Consider the following 20,810-nt stretch of genomic DNA (forward strand, 5'->3'; position numbering starts at 1 on the left):
CAATGAAAGAGGTATGAGAGGATAATTAATTCACTTGTCCCCAGCCTCCTGGGAGAATTTCTTCAATAATATCCCTAACAGATGGCCTTCATTCTCTGCTTAAATACCTTTAAGTTCGGAGCAACCCATTTCACTATTGTACAACTCTTATATTTATTATAAGGTTAGTTCCTTCAAATAGTTGTTCCTTCACATAACGTGTATGATGCAAAATTCAAGAGTTACAAGAGGAAGCACATGCTGTTAGAAATCTCTCTATTTGTATTCCATCAGCTATCCAAGTCCCTTCCCTAGAAACACTTGTTATTGCTAGTTTCTTGTGAATCTTTCTATAAAAGTCTGTGTATGTATCCTTTTAAAAATAGATAATTGTTTCATTAAGTTTTAAAAAAATTTATATTTGGTCTGTAAGCTCAATAAAGCAGGGACTTTGTGTTATGCATCATTGTATCCCCAGTGTCTGTAGCACTGCTTTACACATAGTAGGACCTTAATAAATATTTTTGAATGAATGAATCTTGCTTTATTATATTTTTTCTGGTTAAATGATCTTCATCTGCTATTTCTTGGACCTGCCTTTTCCCTCCATTTCCCGTTTATATTTTTAATCCTTCTCAAATCAGTTTTTGTGTATGATATGAAGTTAAGGATCTAATTTTATCTTATTATATGTGGACAGATAGTTGACCCAGCACCATTTATTCAATAATCGGTCATTCCCCATTGATTAATAATGCCAGTCTATGCTGTATCAAATTTCCATGTATTCATGAACCTATTTTGGGCCTATTCTGTTCTTTGACTATTGATCCCTGTGCTGGCACTACACTATTTTAAATGCTGTATCTTTGTAGAGGGCTTTGGCTTTCCTTCCTCACATTTTTCTTTAACATTGCCTTGGCTATTCTTGTCACTTTATTTTTCCATATGAATTTTGGCACCAACTTGTTAATAACTCTTCTGAAAAACACTGTTGAGACTTTGAAAGTATATTGAATTTATAGGTTAATTTGAAGGAGAATTGCTATCTTCATGATACACTATTTTTGTGATTGGGAAAATAATAGCTCTCCATTTGTTTAGGACATTATTTTACTTGTATTGATTGTAAGATAGATTTTATTATTATTACTAATATTTTTTGTTCTAACTAATTACATAAGTAGTTTTAATTATATTCAAAGGTACATATATCATGTAGCAAAAATTGATTCTTTTTTTCATTTCTTAAAATTGGGGTATAATTAACATATAACATTATATTAGCTTTAAGCATTCAACATAATGGTTCAATATTTATATACATTGTGAAAATGCTTACCACGGTAAGTCTAGTTAACATCTATGACCATAACAGTTACAAATTTTTGTGTGTGTGTGTGATGAGAACTTTTAAGATCTAGTCTTCTAGGAACTTTCAAATATAAATACAATATTATTATTAAAGAAACATTTATTTATTTGTTTATTTATTTTGGCTGCATTGGGTCTTTGTTGCTGTGCTCTGGCTTTCTTTAGTTGCGACTAGCAGGGGCTACTCTTCATTGCGGTGCGTGCGCTTCTCATTGCAGTGGCTTCTCCTGTTGCGGAGCATGGGCTCTAGGCGTGCGGGCTTCAGTAGTTGTGGCTTGCGGGCTCTAGGAGCACAGGCTCAGTAGTTGTGGCACATGGGCTTAGTTGCTTCGCAGCATATGGGATCTTCCTGGACCAGGTCTCGAACCCGTGTCCCCTGCATTGGCAGGTGGATTCTTAACCACAGCGCCACCAGGGAAGTCCCAGTATTACTATTTTTTAAAACAATTTATTATCTCTGAAGTTAGGCTATTTCTCATAATCGAAGTCTTTTTATCATGGTTCATAGTTTTATTGGGAATATTTTAATTCCTTAGTGTTTTAATGTCCCTTATGTTAAATGAAATATGGCATGTCTTTCAGTGAAGTTTTATAATCATTTTAAAATAGCTTTATTGAGAAATAACTTAAACACCTTATAGTTCACCCATTTAAAGTTTACAACTCAGTGATTTTTAGTATATTCAAAGATGCATGCAAACTATCACCACAGTCAGTTTTAGAGCATTTCATTACCTCAAAAAGAAATTCCATATTCCTTAGTTATGGACACTCTGTGTCACTATCCAGCCACACCAGTCCTAAATGACCACTAATGTACTATTTTTCTCTCTAGATTTTTTCTATTCTGGACATACATATGAATGGAATCATATGATACATAAACTTTTATGATTGGCTTCGTTAATTTAGCATACTGTTTTCAAGGTTTATCCAAGTTTTAATGTGTATCAGTACTTACTCCTTTTAATGGCTGAATAATATTCCATTGTGTGGATTTACCACATTTTATTTATCCTTTTGTCTGTTAATAGACATTTGGGTTGTTTCTACCTTTTGGCTATTACGAATAATGCTGCTGTAAACATTGGTATACAGGTTTCTCTGTGGACATATGTTTTCATTTCTCTTGGGTATGTACCTCAGAGTGGAATTTCTGGGTCAAGCTGTAACTCTGTGTTTAGTTGTTTGAGGAACTGCCAGACTGTTTCCCAAAGTGGCTGCAACCATTTCAAATTTCCATCAGCAGTGTATCAGGCAAGGTCCCAAGTTTTCATCCTCCCCAACACTTGTTTTTTACCTGACTTTTTGCTTCTAGCCATCTTAGTAGGTGTGAAGTAGCATCTTGTTGTAGTTTCAATTTGCATTTCCCTGATGATTAACGATGTTGAGCATCTTTTCATTTCCTTATTGGCTGTTTGTGTGTATATATATATATATATATATATATATATATATATATGTATATTTTCTTGGTGAAATGTCTATTCAGAACCTTTGATCATTTTTAAATTGGGTTATCTTTATATTACTGAGTTGTAAGAGTTATATTCTAGATACAAGTCCTTTATTAGATATATGATTTGCAGATATTTTCTCCCATTCTGTGGGTTGCATTTTCACTTTATTTTTTTATTGAGGTATATTTGATATACAGTATTATGAGTTTTCAGGTGTACAACATAGTGATTCACAATTTTAAAGGTTATGTTCCATGTATAGCTATTATAAAATATTGGCCATATTTCCTGTGTTGTACAATATACCTTGTAGTTTATGTATTTTATACATAGTAGTTTGTAACTCTAAGTTCCCTACCAATATCTTGCCCCTCCCCCCTCCCCTCTCCAATAAACTGGTAACTACTAGTTTATTCTCTATATGTGTGATGCTGTTTCTTTTTTCTTATATTCACTAATTTGTTTTATTTTTTTAGATTCCGCATATAAGTGATATCATACAGTATTTGTCTTTCTCTGTCTGACTTGTTACACTTAGCATAATACCCTCCAAGTCCATCCATGTTATTGCAAATGGCAAAATTTCATTATTTTTTATGGCTGAGTAATATTCCATTGAATATATATGCCACATCTTCTTTATCCATTCATATGTTAGTGGGCGCTTATGTTGCTTCCATATATTGGCAATTGTAAATAATGCTTCTACGAACATTGGGGTGCATGTAACTTTTTGAATTGTTTTCATTTTTTTTGTATATATACACAGGAATGGAATTGCTAGATCATATGGTAGTTCTATTTTTAGTTTTCCGAGGAACCTCCATACTGTTTTGCACAGTGGCTGTGCCAATTTACACTCCCACCAACAGTGTAGGGGGGTTCCCTTTTCTCTACACCCTCTCCAGCATTTGTTATTTGTGCTCTTTTTGATGATGGCCATTCTGATGGGTGTGAGGTGATGTCTCGTTTTCATTTGCATTACTCTGATGATTAGTGATGTTGAGCAGCTTTTCATGGGCCTCTTGGACATCTGTATGTCTTCTCTGGAAAAATGTCTTTTCAGGTCTTCTGCCCATTTTTAAAATGGGTTTGTTTTTTTGATGTTGAGATGTATGAGCTGTTTGTTTATTTTGGATGTTAACCCCTTATCTGTCATATCATTTGTAAATATTTTCTCTCATTAAGTAGGTTGTCTTTTTATTTTGTCAATGATTTCCTCTGCTGTGCAAAAGCTTTTCAGTTTAATTAGGTCCTGTTTGCTTATTTTTGCTTTTATCTCCTTTGCTTTAGGAGATAGACCCAAAAAATATATTGCTGGGGTTTATGTCACAGAATGTTCTGCCTATGTTTTCCCCTAGGAGTTTAATGATTTCAGGTCTTACATTTAGGTCTTTAATCTATTTAGAATTTATTTTTGTATATGGTGTTAGAGAATGTTCTAATTTCATTCTTTTACATGTAGCTGACCAGTTTTCCAGCACCACTTATTGAAGAGACTGTCTTTTCTCCGTTGTATTTTTTTTTTTTGCCTCCTTTGTAGATTGATTGATCATATGTGCATGGGTTTATTTCTGGGCTCTCTATTCTGTTCCATTGACCTATGTCTTTGTTTTTTGTGCCATTACCATGCTGTTTTGATTACTGTGGCTTTGTAGTATAGTCCGAAGTCAGGGAGTGTGATACCTCCAGCTTTGTTCTTTTTTCACAAGATTGCTTTGGCAATTTGGGTTATTCTCTGGTTCCACATAAATTTTAGGATTATTTGTTATATTTCTGTGAAATACGTCATAGGTGTTTTGATAGGGATTACATTTAATCTCTAGATTGCTTTAGGTAGTATGGTCATTTTAACAATATTAATTCTCACAGTCCAAAAACATAGTATGTCTTTCCACTTCTTTGTATTATTTTCAGATGCCTTCATCAGAGTTTTATAGTTTTCAGAGTATAGGTCTTTCACCTCCTTGGTTAAGGTTATTTCAAGGTATTTCATTCTTTTTGATGTGGTTTTCTTTATTTATTTTTAAAAGATTTATTATTTATTTATTTATTTTATTATTTTTGGCTGCATCAGGTCTTAGTTGCAGCACGTGGGATCTTTGTTGAGGCATGCGAGATCTTTTGTTGTGACATGCTGCCTTCTCTCTTGTTGTGGTGCGCGGGTTCCAGAGTGCATGGGCTCTGTAGTTTGCGGCATGCAGGCTCTCTAGTTGAGGTGCACAAGCTCAGTAGTTGTGGCGCGTGGGCTTAGTTGCCCCGTGGCATGTGGGATCTTAGTTCCCTGACCCTCATCCCCTGCATTGTAAGGCGATTCTTTACTACTGGACCACCAGGGAAGTCCCTGATGTGATTTTAAATGGGATTGTTCTCTTGCTTTATCTTTCTTATACTTCGTTACTAGTGTGTAGGAAATAAACAGATTTCTATATATTAATCCTGCATTTTTCAACTTTAATGAATTCCTTTATTAGTTCTAATAGTTTCTTGGTGGAGACTTTAGAGTTTTGTATATATAGTATTATGTCATTTGCAAATAGCGACAGTTTTATTTCTTCCCTTCCAATTTATGTCTTTTATTTCTTTTTCTTGTCTGATTACTATGGATAGGATTCCCAATACTATTGTAAATAGAAGTGGTGAGAGTGGTCATCCTTGTCTTGTTCCTGATTTTAGAAGGCTTTTAGCTTTTCACTGTTGAGTATGATGTTAGCTGTGGATTTGTCATAAATGGCATTTATTACATTGAGATATGCTCCCTCTGTACAAACTCTGATGAGAGTTTTTATCCTGAATGGATGTTGAATTTTTGTCAAATGCTTTATCTGTGTCTGAGATGATCATGTGATTTTTATCCTTCCTTTTGTTAATCTGGTGTATCATAATGATTGATTTGTAAATATTGAACCACCCTGCATACCTGGAATAAATCTGTCTTGATTACAGTATATGATCCTTTTTATATATTGTTGGATTTGGTTTGCTAGTATTTTATTGAGGATATTTGCATCTCTATTCATCAGAGATATTGGCCTGTAATTTTCTTTTTTCATAGAGTGTTTGTCTGGTTTTGGTATCAAGGCAGTGGTGGCCTTGTAGAATGAATTTGGGAGTGTTCCATCCTCTTCAAGTTTTTGGAATAGTTTGAGAAGGACAGTTATTACCTCTTCTTTGTATGTTTGGTGGAATTCACCTGTGAAGCTGTCTACTCCTGGATTTTTGTATATGGGGAGTTTTTTAAATTACAGTTTCACTCCTGGTGATTAGTCTGTTCGGATTATCTATTTCTTCCCAACTCAGTCTTCCTAGGTTTTATGTTTCTAGATATTTGTCCATTTCTTCTAGTTGTCCAATTTACTGGCATAAAACTGTTTGTAGTATTCTGTTGTTTTTGTGTCTCTATGGTATTGGTTGTTATTTCTCCTCTTTCACTTCTCATTTTGTTTACTTGGGGCCTCTCCCTTTTCTTCTTCATGTACCTGGCTTAAGGTTTGTCAGTTTTGTTTATCTTTTCAAAAAACCATCTCTTGGTTTCATTAATTAGTTTTAAATTTTATTTATTTCCTCTCTGATATTTATTATTTCCTTCCTCTACTGACTTTGAGCTTCATTTGTTCTTTTTCTAATTCCTTTAGATTGTAGGTTAGGTTGTTCGAGATTTTTCTTATTACTTGAGATGGGTCTTCATTGCCATGAGTGTCACTCTTAGAACTGCTTTTGTTACGTCCCATAGATTTTGGAAAGTTTTGTTTCCATTTTCACTTCTCGAGTTATTCTTTGATTTCCTCTTTTATTCCTTGGTTTTTTAGTAGCATGTTGTTTAGTCTGCAAATATTTGTACTTTTCCCATTTTTTTTTTCTGTAATTTTTTTCTAGCTTCTTTTGTGATTGGAAGAAATGCTAGATATAATTTCTGTCCTCTTAAATTTGTTGAGACTTGTTTTGTGGCCTAGCATGTGATCTGTCCTGGAGAATGTTACATGTGCATTTGAAAAGCATGTATTTTGGTGATTTTGGATGGAATGTTCTGGAGATATTTAGTAAGTCTAACTGATATATTGTATCATGTAAGACCACTGTGGCCTTCTTGGTTTTCTGTTTGGATGATCTATCTGTCCATTGATGTAAGTGGGGTGTTAAAGTACCCTACTGTTACTGTATTGTTGTCAGTTTCTCCCGCCTTATATCTTTAGGTGCTCCTGTGTGGAGTGCATATATGTTAATGAGTGTAATATCCTCTTTTTGTATTTATCCCTTTATTATTATATAATGCCTTTCTTAGTCTTTTGTTACAGAGTTTGTTTTAAAGTCTATTTTGTCTGATATGAGAGTTACTACCACCAGTTTTTTGTTGTTTCCATTTGCACGAAATACCGTTTTTCCATCCACTTACTTTCAGTCTGTGTGCTTCTTTAGCTCTGAAGTGAGTTCTGTGTAAGCAGTATACAGATGGGCCTTAATTTTTATCCAATCAGCTACTCTGTGTCTTTTGACTGGAGCATTTAGTCCATTGACACTTCAAGTAATTATTGATAGGTATGTACTTATTGCCATTTTGTTACTTTTTTCTGGTTACTTTTGAAGTTCTTTTCTGTTTATTTCTTCTCTTTTTGTTTCTTCCCTTATGGTTTGATGATTTTCTTTAGTAGTTTGCTTCTGTTTCTTTCTTTCTAGTTTTTGTGTATCTGTTGAAGGTTTCTGATTTGTGGTTACCATGGTGTACATATATGCTGACCTATAACTATATCTGCTTGTTTTAAACTGGTAGTTACTTAAGTTCAAACAGGTTCTAAAAGATCTATATTTTTATTTCCCTCCCCCACATTTTGTATGTTTTATGTCATATTTTACATCTTTGTGTTTATCCCTTAACTCTTAGTAGTTACAGTTGCTTTTAGAATTTTTTGTCTTTTAATCTTTTTACTAGCTTAAGTGGTTTATCCCCAGCCTTTACTATATATTTGCCTTTACTAATGGGATTTTTCCTATCCTGTAGATTCTTTCTTCTTGTTACAGCCTTTTCTTTTCCATTTAGAGAAAAATCTTTAAGCTATGAACTGTTAGCTTTTCTTATCTGAGAAGTTCCTTATCTCTCCCTCAATTCTAAATGATAATCTTGCTGGGTAGAGTATCCTAGGTTCAAGATTTTCCCCTTTCATTACTCTGAATATGCTATTGCACTCCCTTCTGGCCTGAAAAATTTCTGCAGAAAAATAAGTTGATAGTCTCATGTGGGTTCCCTCATATGTGATGCTTTGTTTTTCTCTTGTTGCCTTCATAATTCTTTCTCTTTTGACATTTTGATACCTCTTGATATGAGTCTGTTTGGGTTCATTTTGTAAAGGACCCTCTGTGTTTCCTGTACCTGTATATCTGTTTCCTTCTTCAGGTTTGAGAAGTGTTCAGCCATAATTTCATCAAATACATTTTCAACTCAACTCATTTCACTTTCTCTTTTTTTTCTGGGACTCCTATAATGCAAATGTTGGTATGCTTCATATTATCTCAAAGATCTCTTAAACTGTTTCATTCATTATTTCTTAAACTGTTCCATTCATTATTTAATTTTTCCATTCACTGCCTAGTGATTTTAGCATCATTTAGTGATGGTCCTCTAGATACTTCGTTTTGTTGAATACTGGTGATTTTCCAGTTCTGTTATTGCATCTGTGTTTATTAATTGAAATGTTTTGATAAACTTTGTCTCAACAATTATTGGGTTACCCTACATTTTAGTTTGTTCAGGGAAAGAAATTTTAAGAAAAATTAGTTGGTGTCTTGGCAACCTCTAAAAGGTATCAATCAAATTTTAAAATTTTGTTTTAATGGTATGATTATAGTCTTGTGGATTTAAACATATTTTAATGTGTCTCAATTTGTTGAAGTCATTTAAAAAAGTATTTTGCTCAAATTCTAATTTGTTGAGAACCCTATTCAAGATGGATCCTGTGACCTTTGTCGCAAATTGAATTGTCTTTTATAACTTGCTTTTTGCATAAGATGTCCCTTATTATCTTGTACATTCTTTGCCCAATGACTGGAATTAGCCATTTTCCCAAGGAAGCTGGTATCCTTTTAGCAGGAAATTTAGAGACAAAAATATGGGTTGCAAAGGTTGTTAATTGTTATTGGAAGTTCATTTTTGTTTTAGAAAAAGAAAAATGAATGCATATTTTGTATAGGTATTTCCAAATAAAATTCAAGATTATAGGCTTTTTACTTAATTTTAATTACAAATTCACTCTTTCCTTTTATACTAATATTCATTTTTATGATATTAACAATTACATAATTGCTTCATCTTGAAATAAATTTGATAGTTTGAAAATAACAGTGATATTATTAGAAACAGTAAGGTTATTGAGTACACTTTAACATTTCTTTGAAGGTCTTTCTTTAGGATGTATCTCACTAGATCCTTATCCCACTATGATTGTATAGCCAAAATACTTGTTTTAAAGTCAGTTAAAATAATTTTCTGTGTGATTATGTTACCTGATACATAGTTCATTTGTTTAATTTTGACATTTAGAGATTGCTTTTGTTTTTGTTCTTTAGCTGTGTTTTATAATTTTACAATATTTTATAATTTGCGAGAGGGATAACCTTAAGGTAGAAATTTTTTGTCTATAGTTACTTTTGGGAATTGAGAAAACTTTTTTCCTAGTAATCAGATAATTTTATTTTATACATTTAGATTTTTGATACATTTGTAATTATCCTGGTGTTTGGTGTGAGGAATAGATCTGATTTTATTTTTTTCCATTGGGTCCATTTGTCCCAGTACCTTTTATTAAAAAGTTATCCCCTTTTCCCATTAGAAATGTTGTATTTCTTATAATAAAATTTTATTTGTACAAGAGTGTATTTTTAGTTTTTCTGTTTTGTTCCATTGGTGTGTTTATTCGTATTCTTTTGCCATATTCCTTTAATTTACAGACTGTATGATATCTTTTAATACTTGGAAAGGCTAGTTTCTTCCTTCTTGATACTTTTTATCAGAACTTTCATGTCTGTTCTCACCATTCTTACAAAAGATCTATACAGTTAACTAATCTAGTTCTAAGAGGGAGAAACTGATTGTATGTTATTGGAATCAGGTAAAGCTTATAAATTAACTTAAAAATTGGCTCATTACTGATGAGATCCTTTTTGTCCAAGAACATGATATGATTTTCTACTTGTTCTAAATCTATTTTTGTGGCTTTCAAGAGTGTGTGCTAGTTTTTTTCATTTAGATTTTGTAATTTTTAGTCAGTTTATACTTACTAAAGGTATTATCTTTAAATATGTTTAAAAACATATTCTGTAGAATTCAGTATGGGCATTGGCATTCATTCAGTTAGCAAATGTATACTGAATACCTGCTATATCCCTGACACTGTGCTTCTTGTTGGGGATGAAGTGAGAAACTAAGGTTTCTGGTCTTATGCATCTTAGAGTCTAATGAGGACACTACCAATAAATAGGTGATTTTTATTCAGTGTGAAATGTGCTCTGATTGGATTCATCATAGGGAGCAAGAAAAAAAGCATACTTTGGGAGGTGGAACTAGTGGAAGAGGAACATTATAATGTTATTTACATGTGATAACACAAATAACATTCTTCGAAGTTGTGGTACATAATAAAATATGGCCTCTGTAATAATGATGATAATGTGTTAGGGGTGGTAGAAATGTTTCAAGAGGAGATCATTTCACAGATGAAACCAGAAGCAGTTGACAAAGTAAAGGTTAGGCTACCCTTCCAGACAGAGGAGCTTCAGTGTAAAATTTTCATAGTGTCAAATTCTGACTAGTGCCCTAAAAAAGAAGGAAAATATACAGTTTTTTAAAAAAAATTTCACTTGTTTTTGATCAATTTCAGTTGTTATTCTTTTCTTTTTCCTTTTATATTATTTCCCTGTAATTTGATTCCATTGTTTTAATACTGGATTAATCCCTTTCCAATAAAAGCCAGTTGAGTTTGGTAAAAATTTTTTAAAAACCTAAATAGGAAAAATTGATTTTAGCTCTGTATCATTGATTAAAAGTATTTTTGAATTGGATACTCCTTACTTATTACAAGTTTGTCCTTTCATTCATTTGGTTTGATTTTATTTTTGTTTTGTAACATCTTTTTTCTTACAGGACGATAATGTCAAATCCCTCCTCTGTAGCTTGATCTATTGTAGAAGTTCAATGACTGCTGAGCAAGTTTTCAATGCTGAATGTTTCTTGCTACCAAAGGGGAAATCAACTCCAAACTCAGAAAAAGATACTGAATACACCCCAAAAAAAGAGGAAGAATAATTAAAGGTGGAGAACTTGGATAAAGATAAGGAAAAGACAAGATATGGTGAAGCCAGCTTTGATTGATTAATATTCTTTTGTTGTTGCAGATGTTCCTTTTTAAAACTTTGTTTAGTTTGGTTAAATAAACAGAAAAAAATCTGGGAGTGTTCTGGAGCTAGTTGGGTGTGTCTTTGGTATTCCAGTTGTGAAAATAAAAGATGTTTGGTTATGCAAAAAAATTGTATACTCTGAAATTTCATTTAACTAGAGTTGTTAAGGGAGGATTTTCTGTCTGTAGTTACTTTTTGAAATTGTATAGTACAACTGTGTTACTTGTAATAGAAAAGGTTATTAGATTGTTGGACAGCTCCTACACAGATTTTCAGTATGTAGGCCAGCTCATTATGAAGGGTAATACTTTTGTTTAACAGATGATAGTTTGCATATGCTTTGTACCCAGTTTTGGGAATATAAAGATAAGTTAAACGTGGTCCTTACACTTAAAAAGCACATAAATCTATTGAGAAAGTTAGAGATCTAAACAGATCTTCATAATACAGTATAGAATATCTAATGATAGTTCTGGACAGAGCTTTTATGTGATTACACAGGAGGGATACTCATCTTATGGAAGAGGGGTGTCATGGAAAGCTTTCTGGAGGAGATACTACCTTAGTTAAATCATAAAGGATGGGTGGTGAAGGTGAAGGACGATCAAGAGTATCTTTTTTTTTTTTTTTTTTTTAACATCTTTATTGGGGTATAATTGCTTTACAATGGTGTGTTAGTTTCTGCTTTATAACAAAGTGAATCAGTCATACATAAACATATGTTCCCATATGTCTTCCCTGTTGCGTCTCCCTCCCTCCCACCCTCCCCATCCCACCCCTCCAGGCTGTCACAAAGCACCGAGCCAATATCCCTGTGCCATGCGGCTGCTTCCCACTAAAGAGTATCTTACTAGCAGAGAAAGCATGATGAAAGCACTGAAGGGAGAAACAGTTTGTGTGTTTAATAGGGAATAGTCATATAGGTAGATGAGGGCTTTATATGAAGCAATAAAATGCTCATACCTTATAATTTTATAGGAAATGTGGAGCCATTGAAGAATTTTAAACAGCTTTAGCTCCCTCAAAATCTGTCTTATACCTACTACCAGGTTAAGTGGTAGAGAGACTGATCAGAAGGATATTATGATAAAGTAGGTGAGCAGCGATGAAAATAAGATGTACAGAGGAGAAAGAAACAGTGATGAAACATACGGGTCCAATTTATGAAATAGTTAGGCAGTTCTGTCGGACTTGGTGATTGAAGCGTATGTAGACTAAAGTAATATGTTAGAGTCTCTAGATGCCTATTCAAAATCTAGTCTTTCTTTCTTCCTTAGTAGTACATAGCAGTTTTATTCGGGGTTGCAGTGTACTTGGTTAAAAGACTACATTTAGCATCTTCTCTATTAGTTGAAGCTTTTTGACTAAATTTTTGCAAATAAGACTCCTTAAAAGGAGCTGACTTAGCTTGGAGATGTGCCCTTTCACCCTTACCCCTTTCCTATTGCCTAGAAGTTAACATGGTGGTTAGAATTTGAGCAGTCTTCTTGGATCATGAGGTGACTTTGAGGAAACTCATGAAACTAGGATGATGGAGCAGCAAGTTAGAAGGAGCTGATGTTCCTAATAATTCTGGAGCCTTTGTACTAGTCTCAAGATTTCATGTTATTTGAGAGAATAAACCCTTACATCAGAGTGTGATCCCTATATCAGCAGCCTCAGTATCACCTGGAGGCTTATTTGAAATGCAGATTCTCAGCTCCACTCCAGATTTTTTAAATGAGAATCTCTGGGGTTGGGTGGAGCCTGGCAATTTGTGTTTTAACAAGCACTATTAAGTCATTGTAATACATACTAAAGAGAACTGTTGCCACACAGTCAAGCTATTGTTCCATTTTGGGTTTCTTGTTTTATAGCAGAACTTAATTCTACCTGATTAAGTAATAAAGACACAGCAGTTAGGTTTAAAATAAACTTGGATAATTTAAAAGGGCAAAGAATAGATCACTTTACTTATACTCACTATTTTAAATAAAGAATTAGATGATCATTTTCCAAATGTGTTCTGCTGAATGAACACTAGTCCCTTGGGATGTTCATTACAAAAAGAATTCTGTGATTAGTTGTTTGGAAAATAATGAATGCTAAATTGGAGATTGATCATGCATATTAGAGGGTAAAGGTTCTAAAATGTTTTCCAGAAAGGAAACCTGTTTAATTTTATTTAGCCAGCATATACCAAAATTGACAATGAGACCTCCGTTTTTTCACATAATACCTAGCAACTTCTCTCTTGTGAAACTAGAGTTTCAGATTTTGTGGCATACCAAGAGTTAGATAGTACTTATTTTTATTTCTTGTTTTAAAATGGCAAGTATTAATGTGTGGCGGAAAGAGACAAATTCATGTGTCTCTTCAATGCCACAGATGTTTCTTGAGATATGTGTATATATGTATAAGGGCAATACAGAGGCAAAAAAATGTGTTCACGGCCCTGTGGGCAGTCTGAGAATAATGCAGTATGTAATAAGCTACAAGAATGAAATGTATGTCTTCACAAAGAAGTGGAAGGGAAGAGTGGAATATGAGTTTGGAGGATAGCTGTTTGACTCATTTTAGAGGTGCAGTAGTATTCTGCTTACTTAGAACTGGAAAAAGGTATTCCATACAAAGGAAATTAAGAAAGCTCAAAGGGTAGATTTGGGAAAGGGCAAGAATTTGGCTAGAGTATAGGATATTCATGGGGTAGCTGAGAAAAAAAGCTTAAGAAGGTATTTTGGGGGCAGATCATAGAGGGTCGTGAGTTGCTTATAAGAGATGGGACTCTATTATAAATGTATGAGCAGCTGAATTACACAGTCATGTTTATTTTAGAATAAAATAGCTAACTAGAGAGAATGATTTGGGAAATAATGGAAATAAAGAAAAGTCAAGGATGGCATATTTCATTAAAGTAATTGAGGCAAAGAAAACATCTTGTTTTAGATCAAAGTATTGAAAAGGAGAGAATTAAGAGTATAAACTGTTCCTCAAAAGAAATTTATGGGGACCCTCTGGTCCATTTCATAGATTTCATAGTATCAGTGCTAAGTCATTTCAGTGTATATTTAAATGTCAGTATTTGTTAAGTTTCCTTTTAGTATCTCTCTTTTAACTCAACAAATGACATGCTTTATCATTTCTTAGTTGTTAGTATAACCATATCTTCTGCCATCAAAACTACATGTGGAAGCAGTTCTGGAATGTAAGGACCTCTGAAGATCTACTCCTCCATAAAAGCAACAAGAACACTGGCAAAAATTGTCAAACGAAGCTAAGTTGCACATGAAAAGAATACAGACTTCACAGAATTAGTCCAGGAAAGTCACTAAGCAAACATCATCATCGTCATCAATAACAACTAGCAATAACAATCTCTGTGTTGGTGTGTGTGGGGAATATGATTTTCAAAGTTGGAGATTGCTATGTTTAAAATGTCCAGTTTTGTGCAAAAAAAAAAGGTGAGGCATGAAACAGGAAAGTATGGTCTGTATGCAAGGAAAAAAAGCAACCAATAAAAACTGTCCTAGAGGAAGTTAGATGTCTGACTTTAAGTTCATAAAGACTTTATATCAACTATTAAAATATGTTCAAAGAACTACAGGAAATCGTTTCTAAGAATTAAAGGAAAGTGTGAGAATAATGTTTAACCAAATAGAGAATGCCAATAGAGAGACAGAAATTATAAGAAAGAACCAAATATAAATTAGGGAGCTGAAAAGTACAACAACCGGAATAAAAAAATCATGAAAGGGGCTCAACAGAAGATTTGAGTTAACAAAAGAAAAGATCTGTGAACTTAAAGGTAGGTCAATTTAAGTCATCTAGACTGAGGAACAGAAAGAAAAAAGAATGAAGAAAAATGAAGAGACTAAAGAGGCCTATGAGACACCATCAAACATACCAACAGCATAATGGGGAGTCTTAGAAGGAGAGAAGAAAAAGGGCCAGAAAGAATATTGAAGAAATAATGGCTGAAAATTTTCCAAATTTGACAAAATCATAAATCTACATAAGCTCATCAAATTCCAAGTAGGATAAACTCAAAGAGACTCACAGCTAGATACATCATAATCAAACTACTGAAAGCTAAAACCAAGGACAGAATCTTGAAAGTAGCAAGAGAGAAATGATTTACTGACCACGAGGCATCCTCAATAAGAGCAACATCTGATTTTTCATCAGAAATAAATGGAGGCTAGAATTCAGTTGGATGATGTATTCAAAGCATTAAAAGAAAGAAAGCCTTGTCAAACAAGAATTGTATATCCAGCAAAAATGAAGGAGTTATTAAGATTTAGATTTATGATGTTAAACCATTCCTAGATAAACAGAATTTGTTACTAGAATATCTGCCCTACAAAAACAAAAAAGGGGTCTTTCAGGCTGAAATGAAAGCACACTAGATGGTAACTTCAGTTCACACACAAAAACAAAGAGCACTGGTTAAGGAAAATGCATGGGTAAATATAAAACACAGTATTAATGTATTTTTGTTTGTAACTCTTTTCTTCTATCTGATTTAAAAGAAAACTGCATAAAGCATTAATCATTAGACTGTGTTAATGACCTTATAATGTGGAAAGATGTAATTTTTCTGACAAAGGAGAGGGGAGAAAATGGAGGTATATTGGAGCAAAGTTTTTGTTTGCTATTGAAATTAAGTTGGTATTAATCCAAACTAGATTGATTTAAGTTAAGATTTTAATTGTAATAACTGGTGCAACCATTAAGAAAATCAGAAGTATGGTTCATTAAGAAAATCAGAAGTATGGTAGAGGAAACAACAAAGGAATGGTACACTAGAAATACCTAACAATAAAGAAGACAGTGGTGGAGATACAGAGAAAAAAGATACAAGACATACAGAAAACAAACAGCAAAATGAAAGCTGTAAATCTGCTATAGTAATTACATTAAGTACAAGTGTATTAAATTTTCCAGTCAAAAGATAGAAACTGGAAAAATATATTTTAAAATATCAAATTATATGCTGTCTATAAGAGATGCAGTTTTTTTGTTTTTTTTTTGTGGTATGCGGGCCTCTCACTGTTGTGGCCTCTCCCGTTGCGGAGCACAGGCTCCGGATGTGCAGGCTCAGCAGCCACGGCTCACGGGCCCAGCCGCTCCGCGGCATGTGGGATCCTCCCGGACCGGGGCACGAACCCACATCCCCTGCATCAGCAGGCGGACTCTCAACCACTGCGCCACCAGGGAAGCCCTAGAGATGCAGTTTTAATGTCATAACCACAGAGTGGTGTTGACACCTTCAGATCAGCATGAGGGAGTGAGTGCCTTTGCATTCATATTGGCCAAGCTGACATCTAGATTGAGGGCACGTGCTGGAAACTCTGTTGTCTAGAGTATGGAATTTAGCCAGATGGCGTCATTCTTGGCAGTAAAAAGGATCAGTAGGAAAATGCTAAAATAGAGCATATGAATGCATCTTTTGTGAGACAAGAGCTGGGAATCATGTGCCCAGAGCGCTCTTCCCAACCTAGAACCAACTGTTAGAGATGGGATTCATACAGGGAAGTACCAATCACTCTTTTACCCAGAGCAGCATGTTAGCAGAAAGGAGGGTAGTGGGAACAACTATGTCTGAGGTCACTATGGGGTCAGAGATTGTCTGCCTTTGACTAGAGAGCGTCAGAAAGCTGGCAGAACAGTTTCTGACTTTCTGAAGCTTTAGAGGAAGCATCGAATCAGGATTTACATCTCTCTTAATAGAGTGGCTCATGATAGAATGTAGCAGGAAGACTAAATTGAGTTATCTGTATATTCAGCCTTCAGTATCTTCACTGCTGTAGAGTCTTACAGCTCTAAGAGCACACAGACTGTAGCTGCATGGTGGACAATGAAGCCATCTGTGACATATGCCATCATATGCTTGGTGTATAATGCTACCTCTTCTGTTAGCGTTAATAGGCTGACGGGTCTTCTGTTACTGCTTGCTTCTGGTTTGAAGGGCCTTTGAATGGGTACCTAATTGAATTCCAGAACAAATTAGTACCTTATCTGAGAATATATTTCCCCATGACAACCCTTTCCCCCATCATGTCTGCTGACAGAACCTACCAGGAGCAGCTCTTCATTTCAGACATCACTACTGCTTGCTTTGAGTTCTCACCAGCTGGTTAAGTGTGATCCTCAACTTGGGAAGTACATGGCCTGCTACCTGCTATACAAAGGGGATGTTGTTCCCAAGGGTGTGAATGCAACAGTTGCAGCCATAAAGTCAAGGAGCTCTGTTCAGTTTATAGATTGGCTTCCAAATGGTTTCAAGGTGGCCATCAACAATCAGCCATCCGTGGTGATGCCAGGAGTTAACCTGGCTGAAGTCCAGAAGGCTATCTGCATGCTGAGCAACAGCACAGCAGTTGTGAAGGCCTTAACCCTACTAGACCACACGTTTGACCACATGTATGCCAAGAGGGCGTTTCTACATCGGTATATCAGAAGAGGTGTGGGAGTTCTCAGACACCAGGGGAAGATTTGGCAGCCTTAGAGAAGGATTGTAAGCAAGTGGGGTAAAGTTTCTGATGCAAATATGACTGGTTAAAAAAATGAATAAGCTAAAGTGTTATGCTTTCTTTTTAAGACATTATACAGTTAGTAGGTAGAGCTTCCTTGATTAGAAGAAAAAATAAATTAGGCAAGACCCTAAATTTCACACTATATCAGATGGCTCAGTATTAACAATGAGCACATATTTCCTTGTCTATCAGTGATATTCAGCACTACTACCTGTGACCCTTCTAAGGTTTGGAGTCCTTTGAACTACTGGATCACTTTGTGTGTGTGTGTGTGTGAGAAGGAGAGAGAGAGAATGGAAACCTGGCTTTATCCTTTGCTTTTTAAACAGACTATGAAATCCTGTGCAACGTTTATACGTTTCCTTTCCTGTACATGAGGTAGAAAACTGCACATATAGTTTATTAATGTCATTTCCATATATATATATAAAATATATACAGTATATATTACATTGATTAAAGAATTAGAATTTTTTTAAAAGACCCAATTTAGTTTCAAAGATACAAATAGATTAAGAGTAGAGACATGGAAAAGATATACCATGCAAACAGTACCCAAAAGAACTGTAGTGCCTACACTAATATCAGACAAAATAATCTTTGGCAAAAATTATTACTAAAGATAAAAAATATTTTGTAATGGAAAAAAGTCAATACATCACAAAGATGTGTGCATATATACATCTAACAACAGAGTCCTAAATATATAAAGCAAAACTTGACAGAATTGAAGAGAGAAATAGACAATTCAACAGTAACAATTGGAGATTTTGTTACCTCAGGTTTAATAGTGGATTGAATAACTAGGCAGAAGATAAACAAATGGAAGAAATGAACAGCACTGTAAATTAAAGGCCAACTTTAAAACACTGTACCCCAAAAGAGCAGAATGCATGTTCTTCTCAGGTGTACATGGAACAGACTACAGGATGGACTATATATGAAATCATAAAACAAGTCTCAAAACAGTTTAAAAGGATTTAAATCATAAGTTTGTTTTCTAATCACAGTGGAAATCAGAAATCAATAACAAGGAAATTTAGAAAATTCACAACTATATGGAAATTAAAAAGAAAAACCATTTCTAAATAACCAATGGATCAAAGAAAGAAATAGCATAAATTAGAAAATACTTCGAGGTGAAGGAAAATGAAAACACAATATACCAAATCTTACAGGATGTAGCTAAAGCAGAGCTTAGAAATCTATAGCTGTAAATGCTTATATTAATAAAGGAATAAGATGTCAATCACTAACCTAACACAGCCTTAGTTTCTCTCTAGTTAAGAAACGATAAAATGGTGAGCAAACTAAACCAAAAGCAAGCAGAAGGAAGAAAATAATGAAGATTAAAACAAACAAATGAAAGAACAGGAAAACAATAGAGAAAATTGAGACCAAAAGTCAGTTCTCTGAAAACATCAACAAAATTGAGAAAAACTTCAGCTAGATGGACCAAGAAAAAAAAAAAAGACTCCAGTTATGAGAATCAGTAATTAAAGAAGGGACTTCACTATAGACCTTAGAGAAGTAAAAGAGATTGTAAGGAAGCACTTATACCAACAAATAGATAACCCAGATGAAATGAACAAATTCCTAGGAAGACACAAACCTGAAAAACTGGCACAAGAAGAAGAAAATCTGAATAGACCTATAAGGAGAAAGAATTAGTAAATCAGAAAATTCTTACCAAGGAAAGCCCAAGCTAAGTGACTGAATGGTGAATTCTACCAGACAAAGATCTCACACACACATAAAAACTATAGATCAATATCTCTTATGAATATAGATGCAAAATTTCTCAACAAAATACTAGCAAACTAAATCTAGCAACATACAATGAACAACAGGGATTTATCTCAAGAATGCAAGGCCAGTTTAATATTTGAAAATCAATGTAATATACTATATTAATAGAATAAAAACAAAAAGCTTATCTTAATAGATGCAGAAAAAGCATTTGACAATATCCAATACCCCTTTTATGATAAAAAACTAATAATGAAGAGTTTACTCAACCTGATAAATAGTATCATTAATAACTCATAGCTAGGGCTTCCCTGGTGGTGCAGTGATTAAGAATCCACCTGCCAATGCAGAGGACATAGGTTCGAGCCTTGGGTTGGGAGGATCACACGTGCTACGGAACAACTAAGCCCCTACGCCACAACTACTGAGCCTGTCCTCTAGAGCCCGTGAGCCACGACTACTGAAGTTGGCGTGCTTAGAGCCTGTGCGCCGCAACAAGAGAAGCCACCGCAACAAGAGAAGCCAAAATTATAATGTAATTTTATAAATTACATTATAAATGTAATTTATAAAAATAAATTACATTTCTGCAGCCTATAAATTTTTATAACAATTTCGTATACAATATCATAAAAAATAATTAGGAGTAAATTTAACAAAAGAAGTGTAAGACTTGTATACTAAAACTACAAAACATTGGTGAAAGAAAGTAAAGAAAACCTAAATAAACTCCAAGATATATTAATGCATCACAAGACAATATTGTTAAGTTGGTAATACTTAATTACCTAGAGATTCAACATAGTCTCTATCAAAATCTTTGCTTCTGTTTTTACAGAAATTAACAAGCTGATCCTAAAATTCATGTGGAAATGGAATGGACCCAGAATAGCCAAAACAATACTGAAAAAGGAGAACAAATAGGAGGAATCACACTAATTTCCAACTTACTATAAAGCAGTGATAATCAAGACAGTGGGTGCTGGCGTAAGGATAGATATGTAGATCCATGGAATAGGATTGAGAGTTTCTATTTATTATTTATTTATTTATTTATTTATTTATTTATTTATGGCTGCATTGGGTCTTCATTGCTGCGCAAGGCCTTTCCCTAGTTGCAGTGAGTGGGGGCCACTCCTCGTTGCAGTACGTGGGCTTCTCACTGCGTTGGCCTCCCCTGCTGCGGAGCACAGGCTCTAGGCGCGCGGACTTCCTCAGTTGTGGCATGTGGGCTCAGCAGTTGTAGCCTGCGGGCTCTAGAGTGCAGGCTCAGCAGCTGTGGCACATGGGCTTAGCTGCTCTGCAGCATGTGGGATCCTCCCGGACCAGGGGTTGAACCCATGTCCCC

At 34.5% G+C, this 20,810-nt stretch overlaps 1 protein-coding gene and 1 pseudogene across 1 annotated transcript in view; both read left to right on the forward strand.

Annotated features, from left to right (window-relative positions):
• The window catches only part of STK31 (serine/threonine kinase 31), a 91,085-nt gene extending 79,767 nt beyond the window's left edge, over positions 1 to 11,318 (forward strand). Inside the window, 1 exon segment of the mRNA XM_060020608.2 lies at positions 10,945 to 11,318. Within this exon segment, the coding sequence (XP_059876591.1) occupies positions 10,945 to 11,172 (228 nt within the window). The 3' untranslated portion in view covers positions 11,173 to 11,318.
• Positions 11,319 to 14,645: 3,327 nt separating this feature from the next.
• On the forward strand, positions 14,646 to 17,685 carry LOC132430513 (tubulin alpha chain-like 3; annotated as a pseudogene).
• Positions 17,686 to 20,810: the final 3,125 nt, after the last annotated feature.

This window comes from Delphinus delphis, chromosome 9, assembly GCF_949987515.2.
Source record: "Delphinus delphis chromosome 9, mDelDel1.2, whole genome shotgun sequence".
NCBI lineage: Eukaryota > Metazoa > Chordata > Mammalia > Artiodactyla > Delphinidae > Delphinus > Delphinus delphis.